This window comes from Coregonus clupeaformis, unplaced genomic scaffold (assembly GCF_020615455.1).
Source record: "Coregonus clupeaformis isolate EN_2021a unplaced genomic scaffold, ASM2061545v1 scaf3348, whole genome shotgun sequence".
Classification (NCBI taxonomy): domain Eukaryota; kingdom Metazoa; phylum Chordata; class Actinopteri; order Salmoniformes; family Salmonidae; genus Coregonus; species Coregonus clupeaformis.
This window is the reverse complement of record NW_025536802.1, coordinates 27164-49348: the sequence shown is the minus strand read 5'-3', so window position 1 is coordinate 49348 and position 22185 is coordinate 27164. Positions and strand designations below refer to the sequence as shown.

Genomic DNA, 22185 nt, shown 5'->3' with positions numbered 1-22185 from the left:
TGTTACTGAATTACTACCAAGACTGTTGCTGTGTCTGTGTCTATAGAAAGAGATAAGGACAGCCTGACTGATGAGATTAAGTCTGTGGACTCTCGTCATTCGCTGATTGATTACCTCTTGGACAAAGGCTTCGACTTGATTGGCCACAGCAACAGCGATCAGGTGAAAGTGGCCAATGGCGCGTTAAACGAAGGTGAGTGGGTTTATTTGATTTGTCCAAGCTGTTACCATTTTCACTGATGTTCCTCTTACTGTCATGTCGTACATCAACTCTTCCTGTCTCCTCCCACAGTCATGTCCCTCAAGAGACTATTGGTTGGCAGCATCAGCCTATCAGAGGACTTACAGCTTGATGAGGAGAATGGAAGGGAGGGGGCAGAGAGCCAGGACCAAGGACTGGAAGGGGAGGGAGGAGGAGGAGGAGGAGAGGAAGGGGGGATCAGTGCTCCCCTGGTTCTGTCCCAGGAGAGGATGGAGGAGGTGCGCCGGAAACTGCAGAGTCTGGAGGTACAGCTGAAGAGACTGCAGGTGAGAGAACGAGGGATGACAGGAAGGACGGAAGGACGGAAGGAAGGAAGGAAGGAAGGAAGGAAGGAAGGAAGGAAGGAAGGAAGGAAGGAAGGAAGGAAGGAAGGAAGGAAGGAAGGAAGGAAGGAAGGAAGGAGAGATGAGTGGGAGAGGATTGAGTAATGGGGTTGCAAAGGATGACTGAAGCAAAAAAGGAGGGAGCCAAGGAGGACAGATGGGGACTAACAGCAGCACAGAAGAGAAAGATACAGTGAGGGAAAGTATTTGATCCCCTGCTGACTTTGTACGTTTGCCCACTGACAAAGACATGATCAGTCTATAATTTTAATGGTAGGTTTATTTGGACAGTGAGACAGAATAACAACAAAAAAATCCAGAAAAACACATGTCAAAAATGTTTAATTGATTTGCATTTTAATAAGGGAAATAAGTATTTGACCCCTCTGCAAAACATGACTTAGTACTTGGTGGCAAAACCCTTGTTGGCAATCACAGAGGTCAGACGTTTCTTGTAGTTGGCCACCTGGTTTGCACACATCTCAGGAGGGATTTTGTTCCACTCCTCTTTGCAGATCTTCTCCAAGTCATTAAGGTTTCGAGGCTGATGTTTGGCAACTTGAACCTTCAGCTCCCTCCACAAATTTTCTATGGGATTAAGGTCTGGAGACTGGCTAGGCCACTCCAGGACCTTAATGTGCTTCTTCTTGAGCCACTCCTTTGTTGCCTTGGCCGTGTGTTTTGGGTCATTGTCATGCTGGAATACCCATCCACGACCCATTTTCAATGCCCTGGCTTGGGGGAAGGAGGTTCTCACACAAGATTTGACGGTACATGGCCCCGTCCATCGTCCCTTTGATGCAGTGAAGTTGTCCTGTCCCCTTAGCAGAAAAACACCCTCAAAGCATAATGTTTCCACCTCCATGTTTGACGGTGGGGATGGTGTTCTTGGGGTCATAGGCAGCATTCCTCCTCCTCCAAACACGGCGAGTTGAGTTGAAGCCAAAGAGCTCGATTTTGGTCTCATCTGACCACAACACTTTCACCCAGTTCTCCTCTGAATCATTCAGATGTTCATTGGCAAACTTCAGACGGCCCTGTATATGTGCTTTCTCGAGCAGGGGGACCTTGCGGGAGCTGCAGGATTTCAGTCCTTCACGGCGTAGTGTGTTACCAATTGTTTTCTTGGTAACTATGGTCCCAGCTGCCTTGAGATCATTGACAAGATCCTCCCGTGTAGTTCTGGGCTGATTCCTCACCGTTCTCATGATCATTGTATGGAGCCCCAGGCCGAGGGAGATTGACAGTTATTTTGTGTTTCTTCCATTTGCGAATAATCACACCATCTGTTGTCACCTTCTCACCAAGCTGCTTGGCGATGGTCTTGTATTCCATTCCAGCCTTGTGTAGGTCTACAATCTTGTCCCTGACATCCTTGGAGAGCTCTTTGGTCTTGGCCATGGTGGAGAGTTTGGAATCTGATTGATTGCTTCTGTGGACAGGTGTCTTTTATACAGGTAACAAGCTGAGATTAGGAGCACTCCCTTTAAGAGTGTGCTCCTAATCTCAGCTCGTTACCTGTATAAAAGACACCTGGGAGCCAGAAATCTTTCTGATTGAGAGGGGGTCAAATACTTATTTCCCTCATTAAAATGCAAATCAATTTATAACATTTTTGACATGCATTTTTCTGGATTTTTTTGTTGTTATTCTGTCTCTCACTGTTCAAATAAACCTACCATTAAAATGATAGACTGATCATTTCTTTGTCAGTGGGCAAACGTACAAAATCAGCAGGGGATCAAATACTTTTTTCCGTCACTGTAGAGAAAATCACTTCACCAGGGCTTGTGCTGCTCTGCTGCTATTGTCACTGAAATTGCTATGTGAAATTGAAGTTCTGGGACAATGGCCTTTATGTCTACAGCTAACTATGTGATGTCACAAGAGCACCGACCAAAAGGGAAAGAAGATTATGAAAGGAAGGGATGGCAGAGACGGAGGGGTGGTGTGTGTGTGTGTGTGTGTGTGTGTGCGATTCAGCATTTAACTGTGTATTGATCTTGCTCCAACAGAGTGTTGAGGAAGCGCACCACCGGCTGCAGCAGGTCCTGTCTAAGTTCTCCCTGGAGGGGGGCAACTTCTAGTGAGATACACAGCGCCACCTTCGTGACACCAGGTGAACCTTCATATACAACCCTTTATACCAGGGTTCTTCAATTCCAGTCCTGGAGGGCCGAAACACCTCTGTTTTTCATCCTCTCCTTCTAATCAGGGGCTAATTCAGACCTGGGACACCAGGTGAGTGCAATTAACTACCAGGTAGAAATAGAAAACAGAAGTGTTTCGGCCCTCCAGGACCGGAATTGAAGAACCCTGCTTTATACTGATATCAAGTGGGAGGAGTTGCCATTTACCACTGATACAGGGTCAGATCTTTTATTATCCCTCTAGTTAAGATAAGGGTTGGGGTTAGAGTAATCTGACTTTAGGTCTGTGGTTAAGGTCAACTTCTACCTCATGCTTTGCAATGCCATGGGTATTAATACTAGAATTGGGTCCAGGATATGTTGTCTTCTCTAATCTCACCAACTCTTTTCTTTACCCTTTGTCATCTCTTGCTCTTCCTCAGATCACTGTAAGTGCTGGATTGGAGTGCTAGAGTTGCTTGGAGGATTGATGAATGCGTCTTGGAATTTCCTATTTACTAAACACTCTCTGTGCTCCACTGCCATGCCTGAGCCCTTGTTAAAGATTTACAGGGGGTCGCAGACAACCGCGAGGCCCTTGCAAGGCGTAGGAGGAGGGCTTTGCGCAAAGTAGTTGAGTAATGCAATGTGGGAGGTGTGTGTGTGTACGTGCGTGTTTGTGAATATACTAGTGTGTGTAAGTGAGTGAGCGTGTGAGAGAGGGGAGTTTTGCAAACAGGTGCCAAAGATTAGAGCAGTAGTTTGCTGTGAGAGAGATGCTGCCTATGCTTATTGATTGTGAGCTGTTGCAACACACATACACACACAACAGATACTTCCCCCAGTGTATGTTCAATATATATATATTTATATCATTGCCAACTGTAGGGGTTTGGACTGTATGATAAACCCCCATGTATGCATGTCGAGAGAGATACTAGTGTCAGCCCTATAGAGGGCGATGTAGAGCTGTAGAACCAGACATAGGAACATGCGCAGGGTTGTGAAATTCTGGTAACTTTTCCAAAATTCACAGGTTTTCCCAAAATCCTGGTTGGAAGATTCCTGGAATAAGGAGGAATTCTGGAAATCCTTCAACCGGGGATTTCTGGAAAAGCTGGGATTTTTGGGAAAGTTACCCGGAACTTTCCAAACCTAGACATGCTACTGCACATTTAGTGGGCCCCTATATCCAGTACATGCCAAAGTACAGCAGAGATGCACTTTTAACTTAGTATAATCCAATTCAAGTGACCACCCATACTGAATTCCCAACATTGATTTTCCTAATATTTATTACTATTATTATAATAAATAATTTATGCCATTTAGCAGATGCTTTTATCCAAAGCGACTTAGTCATGCGTGCATACATTTTACTTATGGGGTGGTCCCGGGAATCGAACCCATTACCCTGGTGCTACAAGCACCATGCTCTACCGACTGAGCTACAAAGGACCTTTGTTTTTATAAATTGAAAAACTAAACCATGAATGAATTGAATGAACCAATGTTGTGCCATGTGTATCATAGCCAACCCCAATTGTTGAGAAGACCTGTGTGTCTGTGTGTGTGTGTGTGTGTGTGTGTGTGTGTGTGTTTACAGTGTTGTGGAAGCAAAATGTCCTTCTTCTGGAGTTACTGTAATTAAGTTCCGTAAGAACTTTAATTATGGTCCAAACATTAATCTAGTAGCACTGGAACTGATCATGTTGTTAGGGATATAGACTGTATGTACTGCTTTTGACTTGAGCTGCCTCTCCATTGGACCCTGCTACTGTGCTGGGCCGGGCGATAGAGGGATGGATGGAAGGAGAGAGGGAGAGCGGAGGACCGTTTTTAAGACTGAAGTAGGATGTAGATTAGAGATGGAGGGAGACAGCAAGGAAGAGAGGAGTAAGGGAGGAGAGAAGGGGAGGCAGAAGGGCTTTTGCTTCGAAGACCAACTTGATTAGCAGCGTATTAGATGGTGATGGAAGGAGATGTAGAGATGAGAAGACTTGAAGTTCAGTGTAATGTAGAATCTGTTATAGACACAGTCAGTCAGACCCACACACACACACTGATACTTGCATTGCGTGGGAGCCCAGTGCAGTAACAATGGTCACACAGGAGAACGGTCATCACGTGTGTGATGTCGACTTCCTGACTATAGGGCTAGTAGCTTCTCGGTAAAGAAAGGAGGGAGACAGAGGGAGACATATTGTATTATATGCTGTTGGATACGTTTTTAGTCCGATACAAAGGTTATAGTCGTCAATGGTAGCAATACCATTTTTGTGTGTATTTGTCTTCAGGAGTTGATTGTAATTATTGTTATTATTTTGATGATTTCGTTTTTAGAGTAGTGGCATTGAACTGTGGGAAACAGGACCAAAGAGAGAGCCATGTACCTGTAGATCCTCATATGAGCTGTTCATATTATCCCACTGCTTATTAGTATAGGAGAAAGTCACTTTATGCTGATTGGAGAGTGATGCCTATGTGTCTGATGCCTACAGTAAGTAGCCTTGGCTCTCTGCTTCTCCTCCATCCAAACTCCAGCATCACATATAGAGAGAGAAAACAACACAGTGGGTAGGAACTTAGACAGTAGAGGGAGATAATGATATCTAAACTTGTATGAAGACTGTGCTGTGATACATCCATCCATGCTGCTGCCCCAGACTAATGAACAAGACTTAACTGGACACTTCACAATCACACTGACATTCAAATCCTCTATTCATTACTACCATGTGTGAGCAGGGCTGCACTGTGTTGTTATAGACATGACTCACCTAGCATCACTTTCATATTGACTGGAACACATTTAGGGACAGCATGGGATGACAGTACAGTAAGATACAGAAGGATACTGAGCTACTGTTTCTATAGACCACTTCGGTAATGAAGAGAAGTGGGTCAGTGGAGTTTGGATTCAGGAATTGCAGACACGACTAGTCGTCACTCTCACCAGTGCTGTAATGACAGTTATCTTTCACGATCACTTTTGAATTATGCATTCTCGTTGTGGCCATAGCAACCGCTCCCTTACCCCCTCCCCCAAATATGTAATTATGCAAATGTTGTTATTGATAGTTACTCAAAGAAGCAGAGGGCGAGGTTACGAGTTGTGTTGAAACTTCATTGTCTTTTTTCTTTCACCCCCCACTCCTTTCTTTTCTCGTCTTCCCCTCTCCATCACCAAGTCCACAATAATAGTCTCCATCTCTCCTTCATCCTGTCTTCCTTCTAGAAGTGGTAGAAATGTAGTCCTTACTTCCTTACTACTCTCATCACCTTTTCTTATCGCACAATTTCACTGTACGTTGCTGTGTATTTTATTTCATTTGCTTAAACGGGTCGGGAGTTTTTTTTTTGTGATGTTTTGTTGAAAGGAACGTATGTAATTATGTACTATACATTTGGCAACAATGGGAGAAAGAGGAAGAGACTTGCATAGCTTTTGTTTGCTCAGAGATGCCAAATGTGCGACAGCTCACTTGTATTATACAATACTGGATGGCAACAAGATCAGGTTAAACAGATTATCTCTAACTAGGGCTTTTTCACCATTGAACCACAGTAATGAGCAGGTTAAATCCTGTTATACCAGCTTAGGTTAATACCTCCACCGTCACTGTAGTCTCAAGACTACTTGGCAAACGTGTGCTTACCAAGTCTCTCCACTCTCTCTCTCTCTCTCTCTCTTCCCTTTGCTTCCCCTCATGTATCCTATTTACAAATGCATAGTGGTCTACTTTATTTGTATAAAATGTATGTTATATAATATAATGTTAATTTTATAGAGAAGGGTGCCTTGTTCTGACGATCAAGCTTGTTTTTTTCCCAAAGGGCTCTCTAGTAAACAAACACTGTTGGTTGGGGAGATGTTTGGCTGTTAAGTACCATGAAATTAACATAGAAAGAGTTGGGTGACCAACATCAAGTCTCCAGTTTCAAGTTTTAATGTCACATGCACAATTACAGTGAAATGCCTTTCTTGCAAGCTCTAAAGCAACATGCATTCAAGGTTGGGCCAGGAGGTTTTCCTAGTCAGGTCACATGGTCAGGAAACCCCCCTGGCCTTAATTCTAGGTAATCCCAGGTTTCAGATAGTTGGTTTGTGGGGGATTGACTGTAGGGTGGCTGTATTTGTCCTGCAGTGTCCCCTGTAACTATGCTATCTCAGGGGTATGTATGTTACAAAGTGTATTGTGTGTGTGTTCACCTCAGCGACTACAGGGTTTGACCAGCACCATGTTTGCTCCAGCTAGCCAGCGCTTTGTATAGAATAGGGTCTGGTCTGTCACACAGGCATCCGCCATATGTCTTATCTATAAAAAAATGAATATGCAAGATCTATACTGTGTATTTTGGCATTGATTTCATTGAGTAAGAGTCTTTAATTGTATACTTCAGAAGAAATTAGGTACGTTTTTTTTTTATTGTAATTTTCAGTTTTTTTTTAATAAATGGGGAAGAAAAACACACTTTTTCTGTCTTACTGTTTTTAGTTCTAGAACACTGCAATCACTCAAGCATATATCCTGACACAGAGAGACCAACAAAAGAGGAAGGAAGGTTGTTCACAAGACAACTGGTTAGAAGTGTATAGCTGTGTTGAAAGGCACAACACTCAAATTACCATCATACCAAAATACTTTTTATGAAGGCTTTTTATTTTCTGCAACGACTGGCAACCAATATAAAACACAGTGAAGAAGATGGTGGCCATGACATTCTTATTCCTCTGCTTCTGGGCTGGTGAGTAAGGGGCTGCTAGGATACGCTGATAAACAGTGCAGGGTAGTTAGCCTTTCAGTGCATATTCACCTTTATTTTAGATAAATTACATTACAGGTGAGCGGATGAGACCGAAGTATAAACCATGGTGTTTGAGTGAATTAATATGAATATTCTCAACATCCTTTGAACAGATTTCAACCCTTTAAACCATGCATTGCAACATTAAAACAATTTCCCCCATTTTATCCCTTGAAACATGAGATTATTTGGCTGTTTGTGTGACATTATGTACATGTGAGAACACTGAGAGAGTATAATGTATTAATGTATCTGTTCTGCTCTAATGAACCGTATCTCCTACAAGAGCAGGTGGTTGTGCTATCACACACTAGAATATATACCCCACACTTATAACATTTCTAAAAATAACAAGAGATGTTAAGAGATATTAAGAGACATAATATTACAGCACTGGATTCTTATACTTTGTTCTTATACTTTGTAGGCTACAGTTTCTTTATATCATTGTCTTGGGCCAATAGTTGGACAGATATGCTGTCAATAACTGACCTTTGATCAGTGTATCATGGGTCAACCTCATCCAACTCCTGCTGCTCTGCCTTCTAGCAGGTGTCCACGGTGACCTCCGCCAGATCCAGGTTACTCTGGAGGCAGACAGGCCCTCTCTGAGGGTGCAGCTCTCTCACACCGCCTCCCTGCAATGCTGCTACTCAGCCACAGGGGGCTCCGTGCAGACCACCTGGGTCACCCGCCTCCACATAGTCAACAGCACGGCCGGCCCGCAGCGAGTGGACCGGAGAGACAACCGTGTGACGGTGGATGGGGGGAAGTTGATGGCGGCGGGGGTCAAGTGTCACACAATCACCCTGAGGGAAGTCCGTCTGAACGACTCAGGGTTGTACCAGTGTTTCCTCAACCACAGCGCCCTGTGGACCTCTGTGTACACCCACGGCACCTTCCTGCAGGTCTACAGTGAGTGTGTGTTTGTGTAGTCCCATGTAGCTCAGTTGGTAGAGCATGGCGTTTGCAACGCCAGGGTTGTGGGTTCGATACCCACAGGGGGCCAGTATGAAAATGTATACACTCACTAACTGTAAGTCGCTCTGGATAAGAGCGTCTGCTAAATGACTGAAATGTAAATGTAAGCCCTCACAGTAAGCACTCACGTCACCTTCCTGCAGGTCTACAGTGTGTGTAACCCTCAAAAGCTTCCGTCTGGACTGTACTCACAGTACTTTGTTGTACAGTATTTCTACTATGTGTGTGTGTCAGTGTGTATGTACGTGTGGGTGTCTGGGGGGATGGGGTCAAACCAGCTAAGCAATGGAGAATGCTTTGTAATCGACAAATCTAGTTAACCACTGCCCAGTCCAGTAGAATGCACCATGAATGGCAGTATCTGTTCCTTGTGGATCACGTAGATCATCTGTGATGGTCATGACAACCTGCCCACGTAAAAGTTGGGTCCCGGTAGTGCACACGGATCAGACCAGATGGCAATCCACCTAAAGCACCCAGACTTAAGTCACCAGTGAATGGCTACATTGTGTGGTAATCCCGCTGATTTAATTCAAATGACCAATGTTGAAATGATAAACAAATGCTTTGTTTATAGTTTTTCCTTGGAAATTGTGTGACATAAGGAGCATTGTTTTTTTATTTATCTCAAAATATTATCCTCTGTCTTGCTGCAATCTGATGCATGGTAATCTGCCCCCCCCTTTCATTCACATCTAGCCTGCATCTCACCCATGAAAGAGCAGCAGGTGAGTTCTACTCTGATTACCTATATCTGACCCCTCTCTCCCTGCTCAGGGCCGATGGTGAAGATTCTGGACATCCGTGAAAGCACCAAGAACAGCATCCTGACGGCTGAGGGAGTGTTACTGATGGTGGTGGTGCTTCTGCATGGTACCATGATGCTCCGTAAGGTCAGAGAGGCAAGCAGGCCACCTTTTCTACTGCTAATGCTAGGCTACTAGACCTAATATTCCTAGTTTACTCTCATTCCAATAGTGAATTGTGTCATTTGAAAACTCTGCTTTAACCAGAAGGACTAGTATGTATGGTAATCTTACTATATGACGACAGTGGGCTTTTTTTTCACACCATTGTCATGAGAATTACTTAATATCATGATGTCATTAACTTCCTCTCCTTTTCAAGACGAAGAAACTAAATCAACTGAAGAAGAAAAGGGTCAAAGAGGAAGAGGAGAATATCTATGAGGTGGGGCTTGAATGAGATCCTCTCTCTGTCTTTCTGTCATAGTCACTGTTTTCACTATTCTTCTGTCAATCAAACAAGTCCTAGAAGAAGGGAAGAGGAAGTCAACCTATCATAACCTCCCTTACCTCAATCCATATACAGGGTCTAAATCTGGAGGAATGCAGTTCCACATATGATCAGATCCAGCGCTCTCTGGTGCAGGGCCCCTACCAAGACGTGGGAAACATGCTCATAGAGGAGGAGGAGGAGGAGGAGGAGGAAATCCAACTGGAGAAGCCTTGAATGAGAGGGGGCAGGAAGGAGGGGGAGGAAGAGAGAGGGTGGGAGAAGAGTCATTTGTGAGAACAGAATTGGGGTGAGGGTTTTGATAGGAATTTTCTTCAAAAGTGCTCCCCCCCATGTTTGAATTTATAGAGGTGACTGACCTGCGTTTTCCTTGCAGCCTTTGGCTATATTTGAATCGAATTTCTTAGTGGGCCAAAAAGGCAGTAACCTACAATATCAGGGGGAATTTTGCTTTCAATTTAGCCTTTCATTACCATTGCCAATACCTAAACATTTTATATAAATAAGAGAATTTTTTCTGCATATTTGCATTTTCTACGCTTTTGTGTATGCATTGGCCAAATGTTTTTTTCTCTCCAATCTCCATAATTCAAGGCCTGAATTGTGCTTTGTAAATAAAAGTATAAAACTGATTGCCTTATGCGTTCATGTTTACATATTTAGCATTTTTGCTTCATGAAATTGATGTATTTGTCATATGTCACTCGCGCCCATACTGATGTGACAGGAGTGATGGAGTCTCGGAAGCGTTATCCCATTTCTGAACCTGGATCTAACCGTTATTACGAGCCGTCTTCCCCTCAGCAGCCTCCACTGCCGATGTTGTAGCTTGTAGGCAGCTACTAAGCCGTCACTAGGCTATAATACATGAAGGTTTACCTCACTGTGATGGGAAACCTACTGACAGACAGTACCGTACTTTGTTTACCACAGATGATTATCTGGGGAAAGCTTTTGGACACTGCAACGCAGCAACGAGAGGTGGCGTTTGTCAAATTGGAGCACGTCAATAGGCTCTAGGAATGCATAGCCAGCGCTGACTGGCTGCGGTTTTGGTTGTGGGTGTGGCTTTTTTACAGGTATGACTAGAAGATTTGAGAAGGGGGTGCGAAATTAGTGGGCGAAGATGGCGTCGGGAAAGAAGGGAGGCAACAGCAGCCTCGAAAAAGGTTTGAATGGACGACGTTCGTCAAAATATAAAGAGGGACCAATAGGTACGTAATTTACAGCAGTTAGAAATTTGACTTTTCGCTTTAGTGGTTTTTGATCATGGCGGTTAAATTAGGTCCACACTCCAACTCTTGCCTCTCTTCTAGCTAACTAGGATGCTAACGTTAGCCAAGTTACAGAAATATTTAAGCCGCGTCAAGTGACAACAACAGTCTAACATGTAACGTTAGCATTACGTTTTCTGGCAACTTGCGTTATGTGATATGAGGTTTGTGCATTAAAATAGTTGCCAGTGTTTCGAAGCTAAGCTTAGTAGCTAGCTAGGTTGAAACTTTCACAAGTCGTTTTATTTCATAATGTAGGTAACGCGCTATCTCGCTACAATGTAACGTTCCCAATGACTTAGGAAATTGTAACAATTTTGCGCGAGTAATTGACTGTATTTAGAATCAACATTGTATCTATTCGAAACCTCGTGTCACCTGTTATATCGGTATCTTTCTTTAGCCCCTGTTGCTTACTCCCAGCTCATGTAGGCTAACGATGACAATGCTCCACCTGATCAGGTTGTCAAAACAGTGATTAACGTGTGTGTGTGTGTGTGTGTGTGTGTGTGTGGAGGGGTGAGGGACGTTGAGAAGCGGCAGAATGCAACAGCAGCATCCTATCATTCTTCAGACAGTGTTGCCATCAGTTTACATTTGGAACCGTGTACTCAACAATGTGACACATGGGCAGACTGTGGAAAAGAACATGCTTGAGGGGTCGGCATTACATGGCCATGAATAAGCCATTGTCAGTCAGATGGTTCTCCCACTGTAGCAGGCTTCTTTACTATACTTTTAATTAAGCCATCACTCTATTTACAAACAACTGGATTAAATATGTCCAAGAGCCTTTCACCATAGTCTCTCACAAACAAACCATTCATCTGTAGGCATTTAGTAATGAGGCGAATGAACATGATATCATATTCAGCAAACGTGCCTCTTGGATGAAAACTGGCACTAGACTGTTATTGTGGAGCAAAGAGACCTGCTATTTTTCTTTTCCTTTTTTTGTCTTTTTGTTTTTCACCTTTATTTAACCAGGTAAGCCAGTTGAGAACAAGTTCTCATTTACAACTGCGACCTGGCCAAGATCAAGCAAAGCAGTGCGATTAAAAACAACAACAACACAGAGTTACATATGGGGTAAAACAAAGTCAAAAATACAACAGAAAATGTTTTATAGAGTGTGTACAAATGTAGCAAGTTATGGAGGTACAGCAATAAATAGGCTATAGTGCAAAATAATTACAATTAGTATTAACACTGGAATGATAGATGTGCAAGAGATGATGTGCAAATAGAGATACTGGGGTGCAAATGAGCAAAATAAATAACAATATGGGGATGAGGTAGTTGGGTGGGCTAATTTCAGATGGGCTGTGTACAGGTGCAGTGATCGGTAAGGTGCTCTGACAACTGATGCTTAAAGTTAGTGAGGGAGATAAGAGTCTCCAGCTTCAGAGATTTTTGCAATTCGTTCCAGTCATTGGCAGCAGAGAACTGGAAGGAATGGCGGCCAAAGAAGGTGTTGGCTTTGGGGATGACCAGTGAGATATACTTGGTGGAGCGCATACTACGGGTGGGTGTTGCTATGGTGACCAATGAGCTAAGATAAGGCAGGGATTTGCCTAGCAGTGATTTATAGATGGCCTGGAGCCAGTGGGTTTGGCGACGAATATGTAGTGAGGACCAGCCAACAAGAGCGTACAGGTCACAGTGGTGGGTAGTATATGGGGCTTTGGTGACAAAACGGATGGCACTGTGATAGACTACATCCAATTTGCTGAGTAGAGTGTTGGAGGCTATTTTGTAAATGACATCGCCGAAGTCAAGGATCGGTAGGATAGTCAGTTTTACTAGGGCATGTTTGGCAGCATGAGTGAAGGAGGCTTTGTTGCGAAATAGGAAGCGGATTCTAGATTTAACTTTAGATTGGTGATTCTTAATGTGAGTCTGGAAGGAGAGTTTTTAAAGTTATTATCTCTAGCTGTAAGCCCCTTTTGAGTGATTCCAGATAATGAGTGAAGAGCCAGATGCATTCTGCAGGGGCAGGATTTCCTCCTTCCCATAGACATTTGAATTCCAAAAATACCTGTGGATTGGATTGCCACAACATTAACCACACGTTTAGCCTATCCATCAAAATATGCAGATAATGGTGAATGTAGCCTAGTCGTCGAAACATTGGCTGTAGATGCCGTCTGACCTTAGCAATGACCTGCTGTATGAGATGTTGACTAGCCACCTCCTAGTACTAGACTGTCTTATCTGGTCTGTCATCTCAGTCAGACAGTGTAGTAAAGGGATGAGGGGAAACCAGTCCAGGCCACCAGGCATGCTTGGTTGTGAGGGGTGGAGAGGCTCATTGTTACTAACGTCCTGTTGTGCAGTTTGGCCACAACTGAAATAGTCTGGGGCAAGGGTCCTAACTTCCGACCCCCCGCACAGCCCGAGGAAGATGTAGCCTAGCCTTCACACTGTTTGAATGCTTCTTGACTTCAATTAGCAATAGGGCCTACTTCTTCAGGCTTAGCTTATTTTTGGTACCATGGCATTTCTGATGAAAAGTGAATTTATATGCCATCTAAAGTTAAAGAGCAGTGCAGTGTGCACCACCCATAACATCTCTAGGCCTAGGTGACATCATGCCATGATCAATTAGGGTGACTTACACATACTATAGGCTTTAGTGTTTATATTCATATTAGTGGTTGAATGTTGGGGAACATTGCACTTTGATGTTCTTCTTAGAATTCTACACCCACAGTCTCTGTAGAGCCTCTGTATTCTGTTCCAATGTGTGAGTCCCCAGAGGGCCACAGTTTAAATGAATACCTGACTATTTGAATATCATTAACATGCACCATATTCAAAGAGCATAGGCGACACTAAATGGATGTCAAGTAGCCAATTATCTCTGCTACTGATACTGAGGTACCAAGGTTGTAAAGACGAGCAGACATGGTTATTCATTTGAATGAGACTTTACTTTCAAGATAAACTTCTAGGCCTATGTTCTAGATAGGAGAGAAGTCATTTCACTCTCTTTGTCTCCCTCTTTACTTTTCTCATTGTACCTGGACTGACAATTTACATTTTCCTTGAAGATAAGCTTATCAGGGAGGGTGCTAAAACATTCAGTTAACCTATCCTTACTCTGTATTCAGACGATTCAGCATGTTTGTCCTGCAGTCTATGGGATCATTAGGATGCCACCCCACCAGTATGTGGTTAACCAAAACAATATTAAGGCCTAGCCACAACAATGGTAAGGCCTAGTCAGTCTCAAGCTGCAATCCAGGAGGAAAGAGCTGAGCTGCCATCCACAACAAGATAACTTGTTCCCACTGTTTGGAAAGCACTGCGTACAACCAATCCAGCTGCTGCCCTGGCACGTACTGTACTGTACAGTACATCCAACAATGAGGTTCAGGCCTGGGGCAGACGTAGACATTTCTCAAGACTTGGTCTGGCCTACATGTACATCTCAGCATCCCTAAATAGTACACATTCAAAGTTTCACTACTACTGTTTATTAAAACTTGAACTCTCATGTTCAGACAAAGTATGAGGTGTTTGGGGTGTAGTAAGTGTGTGTTTGTAAGTGTGTGCAGTAGGCTGTAGATTAAGATCACTTTAGTCGTCAATTGTACACAAGGTCCAACTGAAATTTGACTTCTGCTCCCAACCTCTCCGAAAGACACACAGGTTGAAGAGTTTGCAGCAGGGTGCTGCCACACTGGACACCTGTGGAGCTGTTGTTGTGTGGGGGTTAAGTGACTTGCTCAAGGGAAGGGGACAATGGCAGACGATGGCATCTAGGATTCTAAATATATTGAGACAAATTAGACAGTAGCCTGTAGCAAAATAGAACTCAATCGATTGAACATTAAACGTATTTCAATATAATTAAAATAGGCCTATAGCCTACTGTTTATATTTTAATGCAGTCATCTAGTTTTTCATTTGAAGCATCTTTTTATGTCACTTGTTCATATCAATTGCGTAGACATTGGCAACTTTGTATTTGTAGTCAACGTTGTTCTGAAGTTATTAGCGATCACAGACCGATTAACCATGTGAGTCTGTTTCGTGGAGATCTTCTGTGTATAAAGTGACGCAGTAGGGCAAAAAAGCATCTAACGAAGCACTTAGCTGGTCTGAGGCAGGCTTTTTAGATTACGAGCGTTTTCAAGTGCAACTCAGAGATTTAACGATGCTCCTACGAAGGTTCTAACGATGAACTTAGCCTTAAGATGCTTTTGAGGCGTGTCATTTAAAGCTTAACAAAAAAAATATATAAATAAATATTTGGCCACAGAAGCTATTTCTTACCGATCTCTACATCTTCCATCCAAAAACAAATCCTGTGAAATGACGTCAACACATACGGGGAGAGTTTCTGGCTAGCTACAGTGGCTAGCCGCTGCGTGCATGACCAGAATTACATTTGACATTTTAGTCATTTAGCAGACGCTCTTATCCAGAGCGACTTACAGTTAGTGAGTGCATACATGTTTCTTTTTTTCATATTTTTTTTTCATACATGACACATCGATGAGAAAGAGGCGTAGTTGGACGGTTTTTCATGCACAAAGTCTACATTTTTAATTAGAGTGTGTACTATAGCCTACTTTACCATACTTTTGAATGTACTTCCAGTAAATTCAGTGAATGAAATGTAGGCCTACTCTCTGATCTAGGGCAGGGCTGCCCAACCCTCTTCCTGGAGATCTACCGTCCTGTGGGTTTTCAGTCCAACCCTAATTTAACACACCTGATTCTACTTATTAGCTGCTCAACAAGACCTTAACTAGCTGAATCAGATATGCTAAATTAGGGTTGGACTGAAAACCTACAGGACAGTAGATCTCCAGGAAGAGGGTTGGGCAGCCCTGATCTAGAGGAATATTACTTTGAAATACCTTACAACTGTCTTACCTCAACTATAAAATGAAGGATCTAAAGCCTAGAGCTGGGACAAAAAACAAAAATTACTGGAAAGTTTTTGTAGGACATTAGCCTACATTTACTGGTAGATTAATCAATTAGCCTACATGACTATCTAGCAACAATATCATATTTAGAGTTAGCAATCTATTAAGTGTTTTGAGTTCCCACTTCCTCAGGTGGTGAATATTATACTCCAATATGCACAAAGATGTCAACAAATTCTCTGACGAGCCAAAAATAAATCTGATCATTCTGGATCCTATTTTGACAGGTTGCACATCAAAATATCAAAATTGCATTTCCTGGATGTTATATGAAATGGCTTGGCACTGGAAAACATTTTCTAGAGCCCTGCCACTAATGTAAATTAACTGTCCATTAAAACATTTTATCGCACAAAGTAGTTAAATTTATCGCAATATTACTTTTTTTCATATCGGGCAGCTCTAGCACCTCCCCAAAAATGATTTCTCGTAATTTATCGCTGATTTATTGTTAGTGCAATTTTTTGGGTCAATTTATTGCAGTGGATTTTTGTCCATATCACCCAGCTCTACTAGAACCCGACAAAAGGAATGCACTCACTCGTTCACGCTCACACACAGTTGTCTTTGACCATGGTATCTGCCAATTAGGCTGAAGGTCACTGGGAGTTGCATGCTGAACAGCCAATAACAGCCAAGGTTACTAACTGCCAGGGGGAGAGAGACAGAGGTTAGGCTATGTCTGCATTTTCAAAATGGTATTATTTCAATCAGACATCAGGGCACATGCATGCACCCAATCCCCTTGCTCAGTTCTGTGTGTATACTGTGTGCATGCGTACACAGTTGTCTGTCTTCCCCTGACTGGGTGAAGAGTCATGGCCCCAGAGTGTAGCTCAGTGGGACTGCTGGCATGTGGCTGAAGAATCCCTGCCCTTTAAAACAGAGTGGGGGAACAGAACGGAGAGAAAAGAAAAACAAGACTGGTTGGAAGTGGATGAGGAATGACATGCTGCCTGACACAAACAAAAACAGACAGGGGACGGAGAGAAAAGGGGAAGGAGGGAGGACCAATCACAAAACCCCATCTCTCGCTCTCTTTTTTTACTACTTCCACCCTCTCACTCTCTCTCTTTCCTCCTTCTCTCCTTGCTGTTGTTGAAGAGAGGAGACCGACAAGGACAGAACCATGAACCCGGACACGGGTAAAAAAAAACCTGTTTATACTCTTATGGCTTTAGAGTAGTTGTGGCCTGCAGCATGCTTAATGCCTCTATGTGTATTTGCCTGCTCATACACATGATTTACGTTCTCCTTTTTCTCACCCACCCACACCATCCCCCTGTAGGGCTCATTATAAGTCTGTTATGCCACTGGTGGTAGTTGTTGTACATGATTTATTAATGCCTGTATTCATCCAGTTTTAATGTCATGGGTCCAGGTGTCACTTTTAGTTCAGTGTGGTTATTTACACTTAACTGCCTGGTGTAAAAGTTGACAGGTCAGAATGGTTATAGTGCGACTGATTGAAACCCAGTTAGGTTCTTTCCAAGATTTTAGATGGGTGATATGAACTGAACAGCTGTTGCTTGCTTAGGCTGCCTCCATCTCTATAGACTTGAGAGAGAATATAGTATACAGCTGCTTTCACTAATTTGATTAGTTTAATTGATTGGTGGTTGAAGGGTCTGAGTTGTCCTCTTGCCCTCTCAGGATGTTCTCAGTATAATTAGTGGGCCAGGGACCTCATTTATAAATGTTGCGTGAGTACAAAACAGACAGCGTACGCATTGTCTAGTGGTTGAAGTATTGCAAGCAGGCAAGTAGCCTAAGTATTTTGTTCAAATGGGGGCTATGAGACACTTATTCATAAAAACAAGATCCAGCTATTTGGTGTTAGTGAGAGAAGCAAAAAATTTGACATAGGAATCTGTTGTTTTCATAACCATTGCAGAATATATTCCTCACATTTCTGGCCGTGATGGGTTAGTATCTCGAAGTAGCCAATACAACAAATGACCATGCTCATCTCATTTAATTGGGCCTAGTATCTTAGTAAATAGGCTATGTATTTCAAGTTTTGCTGTATGCCATAGGCAGCCGGTCTGTAGTCAACAGTCAAATTTCAGGTTAACATGGAGACAGTTGATGTTTTACTTTGAAGTATTACTTTGACAATGTTTCAGAATTTGTGGGCAGTCCAGCATATTAGGTTGGGGGGAAAGTCAATGCAAAACATTGTTGAATTCAAACGTTATGCTGACAGGTCCACAACAATTTGACTGATCACCACGATTCAGTCTTATGTTGCAAAATTTGAAGTGATGTTTTTTACATTGGATAAAAGTAGAGACTCAGAACTAAAAAAAATTATATTATACACTGCAGTTGGGGAACATTGGGAAAGTAATTCGGTGCAGTGAAATGGTTACTTGCATATTTGCGTTGTAGTAATATCAAAAATAAAGTGTCCAGATAAAAATATTTAATACATATTTAATTATTAGATGATGCTTACCCATACACACTTGTCTAAATTGTTGGGTCATGTGAAAGAAGTGCTGTAACCACCCCCCAGCCACATCTTGCTAAGTGGATGGGTCACTTTTATCTAGACACATGTTCATGAAATACAATAGATGGCCGTAATCAACCCCAGACACACCTGGCTAACTTGATGGGTCATGTAATCATCTGGCAAAGTGGAGTCTTTTTTTGTAACAGTACGCTTTAAGGTGTGTTATGATGAGTTTCTCGGGTATCAAAGAATCAAGCAAGGATATACTTAGACACTTTGACAGTTAATGCAAATGTTTAATTATCGGTACCGGGTTAGAGACAACAATGGACAGAGCTTTGCCGTTAGCTGTTTCCAACTATCGAACAAAGATTCACTCTCCCTTATATATACCCTTGGTTATCTTCCTTTCACATACATCTGGAAACCATCATGGCACTCCCTTTCTCTGTTATTATTACCCTTTGCCCCAGGTCATTACATCCTGTCCATCAATCATACTACCCTAAACATCACTAATCTACTTTGACATAAGGAATGTAGACTTTCTGTCTCCTAACCACTTATCTAGTAACTCTAACCTGTTCCCCACGATACCATGACATCATCACACTATAAAAACATCATATCAATCCACTTTTTTTTTTTAAAAATCTTGTGGTAAGATCACTTAACCCCCATAAATTAATCTAAAATACAATATTCCCCCACAGTAGTGTGTATGTATGTATATATATATATATATATACACACACAGTGGGGGGAAAAAGTATTTAGTCAGCCACCAATTGTGCAAGTTCTCCCACTTAAAAAGATGAGAGAGGCCTGCAATTTTCATCATAGGTACACGTCAACTATGACAGACAAAATGAGAATTTTTTTCCCAGAAAATCACATTGTAGGATTTTTAATGAATTTATTTGCAAATTATGGTGGAAAATAAGTATTTGGTCACCTACAAACAAGCAAGATTTCTGGCTCTCACAGACCTGTAACTTCTTCTTTAAGAGGCTCCTCTGTCCTCCACTCGTTACCTGTATTAATGGCACCTGTTTGAATTTGTTATCAGTATAAAAGACACCTGTCCACAACCTCAAACAGTCACACTCCAAACTCCACTATGGCCAAGACCAAAGAGCTGTCAAGGACACCAGAAAGTAAATTGTAGACCTGCACCAGGCTGGGAAGACTGAATCTGCAATAGGTAAGCAGCTTGGTTTGAAGAAATCAACTGTGGGAGCAATTATTAGGAAATGGAAGACATACAAGACCACTGATAATCTCCCTCGATCTGGGGCTCCACGCAAGATCTCACCCCGTGGGGTCAAAATGATCACAAGAACGGTGAGCAAAAATCCCAGAACCACACGGGGGGACCTAGTGAATGACCTGCAGAGAGCTGGGACCAAAGTAACAAAGCCTACCATCAGTAACACACTACGCTGCCAGGGACTCAAATCCTGCAGTGCCAGACGTGTCCCTCTGCTTAAGCCAGTACATGTCCAGGCCCGTCTGAAGTTTGCTAGAGTGCATTTGGATGATCCAGAAGAGGATTGGGAGAATGTCAGATGAAACCAAAATATAACTTTTTGGTAAAAACTCAACTCGTCGTGTTTGGAGGACAAAGAATGCTGAGTTGCATCCAAAGAACACCATACCTACTGTGAAGCATGGGGGTGGAAACATCATGCTTCGGGGCTGTTTTTCTGCAAAGGGACCAGGACGACTGATCCGTGTAAAGGAAAGAATGAATGGGGCCATGTATCGTGAGATTTTGAGTGAAAACCTCCTTCCATCAGCAAGGGCATTGAAGATGAAACGTGGCTGGGTCTTTCAGCATGACAATGATCCCAAAAACACCGCCCGGGCAACGAAGGAGTGGCTTCGTAAGAAGCATTTCAAGGTCCTGGAGTGGCCTAGCCAGTCTCCAGATCTCAACCCCATAAATCTTTGGAGGGAGTTGAAAGTCCGTGTTGCCCAGCGACAGCCCCAAAACATCACTGCTCTAGAGGAGATCTGCATGGAGGAATGGGCCAAAATACCAGCAACAGTGTGTGAAAACCTTGTGAAGACTTACAGAAAACGTTTGACCTGTGTCATTGCCAAGAAAGGGTATATAACCAAGTATTGAGAAACTTTTGTTATTGACCAAATACTTATTTTCCACCATAATTTCCAAATAAATTCATTAAAAATCCTACAATGTGATTTTCTGGGAAAAAAATTCTCATTTTGTCTGTCATAGTTGACGTGTACCTATGATGAAAATTACAGGCCTCTCTCATCTTTTTAAGTGGGAGATCTTGCACAATTGGTGGCTGACTAAATACTTTTTTCCCCCACTGTATCTTTGACTAGAAAACTGACCCATCATCTTATACATGCTACCAAGAAAAACATCCATCAACTAAATTGTGACCATCATGACATCATCCCCACAAATACAAAGATCCATGACACTTTGTATGGATATTATAATCTGAACACATGAATATAACAAAATATTCCCTGTCTTCATCATCCCTGCGCCATCAGATGAACCCTAAGCTTTTCACTGGTCACAAGGGGCTCTATCTGATCTACTAAGATAGTCATCTGTCCACATCTTCGATCCTGTAAATCTTAAAATCCACTTTATACATTTCCAATTTAACATTTCCCCAATCAACATTATCAATGTACTCTAACCTGGAATAACACATATATCCTTTCTTTCCTTTCATTTATATTGACTGATACATCTCTATTCATACTCATAATACCTTCCTATATGTCTCTAATATTTCCCATAGCTTTATTTAAATTACCAATACCTTCCTAATCTTACTATCCAACATGTATCCCCCATATAATCACATATTCCCTCTTTATCTACTATAATAGCATCCAATACTATGTGATTATCACTTGCATATTCTGAGTAACATCTCAGACCCAATTCTTAAAAACCCATCATTGTTAAAAGATACAATGTTCAACTCCGACTTTGTTCTCCTAATATACCTGATATGACATACACATTATAACACTCTATTTTCACTCCCTGTTAAATCATCACATCCCTCAACTATTCCTGCTTTAAGAATTCAACCAAATTCAGATCATATGAAAATATCATAACCCCATGATAATAACCAATTAAGTACTTGCCTATCAACATAGATATTTACCACTCTAAACGTCCCTATCAATATCACCCACTACTTCAAATGTATATAATGACCAATATGCTAACATTAACCCAATTAATCAACATATTCATGATGTCATTCACAATCCTCACCTTAACTTCCATGTTTAAAACAGTATGATTCAACAATGTCCACTCAAAATAAATCATATAAATGTATCCTAAGACATTACCTTAATGTATTACTGTTTTAACCCATAATATCTATATAAAACATTTCTCAATTTAACAATCAATATCCTTCATTCTGAAAATAAAAATACTAATACATACCAATGATTTACTTAAATCACTCATTAATCTTATACTTATAACCAACCAAATGACTTAACCAAATTTAAAATGACAATCCTTATTGATTCACTTTATCCATATCAATGAAAATTAAAACCCTCAACTTAATCACCCATTACAACTGCCCGAATGTATACTTATATTAACATACATTATAAACATCCATAATTGAATTATGACCTTCCTTATCCTGATAATAAATACAGATAATTATCTCAATGCATTCTTAATACTATTAATTTACCAGTGTATATACCTACTACCC

General features: G+C 41.9%; 3 protein-coding genes across 5 annotated transcripts in view; all 3 read left to right on the top strand.

The window, feature by feature from the left end:
* Positions 1–46: 46 nt before the first annotated feature.
* LOC123489818 (rho guanine nucleotide exchange factor 1-like) lies at positions 47–4079 on the top strand (the record flags this gene model as incomplete). Its single annotated transcript, XM_045220209.1, is given in 4 exon segments — positions 47–193; positions 293–528; positions 2601–2704; positions 3158–4079. Coding segments are annotated over 3 exon segments (455 nt in total), but the record flags the coding sequence as incomplete, so codon positions are not given.
* Positions 4080–7272: 3193 nt separating this feature from the next.
* LOC121542858 (B-cell antigen receptor complex-associated protein alpha chain) lies at positions 7273–10393 on the top strand. 3 transcript variants are annotated; one of them, XM_041852423.2, is made up of 5 exons: positions 7273–7463; positions 8076–8438; positions 9282–9406; positions 9633–9695; positions 9837–10393. In XM_041852423.2, the coding sequence occupies exons 1-5, from the start codon at positions 7424–7426 to the stop codon at positions 9975–9977; spliced, it is 732 nt and encodes a 243-aa protein (XP_041708357.2). In that variant the 5' UTR covers positions 7273–7423; the 3' UTR covers positions 9978–10393. The 3 variants fall into 3 exon arrangements, with proteins under 3 accessions (XP_041708357.2, XP_041708359.2, XP_041708356.2); XM_041852425.2 differs by having other exon boundaries at positions 8073–8438; positions 9282–9397; XM_041852422.2 differs by having other exon boundaries at positions 8073–8438.
* Positions 10394–10817: 424 nt separating this feature from the next.
* Positions 10818–22185, top strand: part of LOC121542857 (hormone-sensitive lipase) — a 29679-nt gene continuing 18311 nt past the window's right edge. The window contains exon 1 of the mRNA XM_045220208.1: positions 10818–10975. Coding sequence (XP_045076143.1) covers positions 10888–10975 — 88 coding nt within the window. The 5' untranslated portion in view covers positions 10818–10887. The remainder of the gene's footprint in view (positions 10976–22185) is intronic.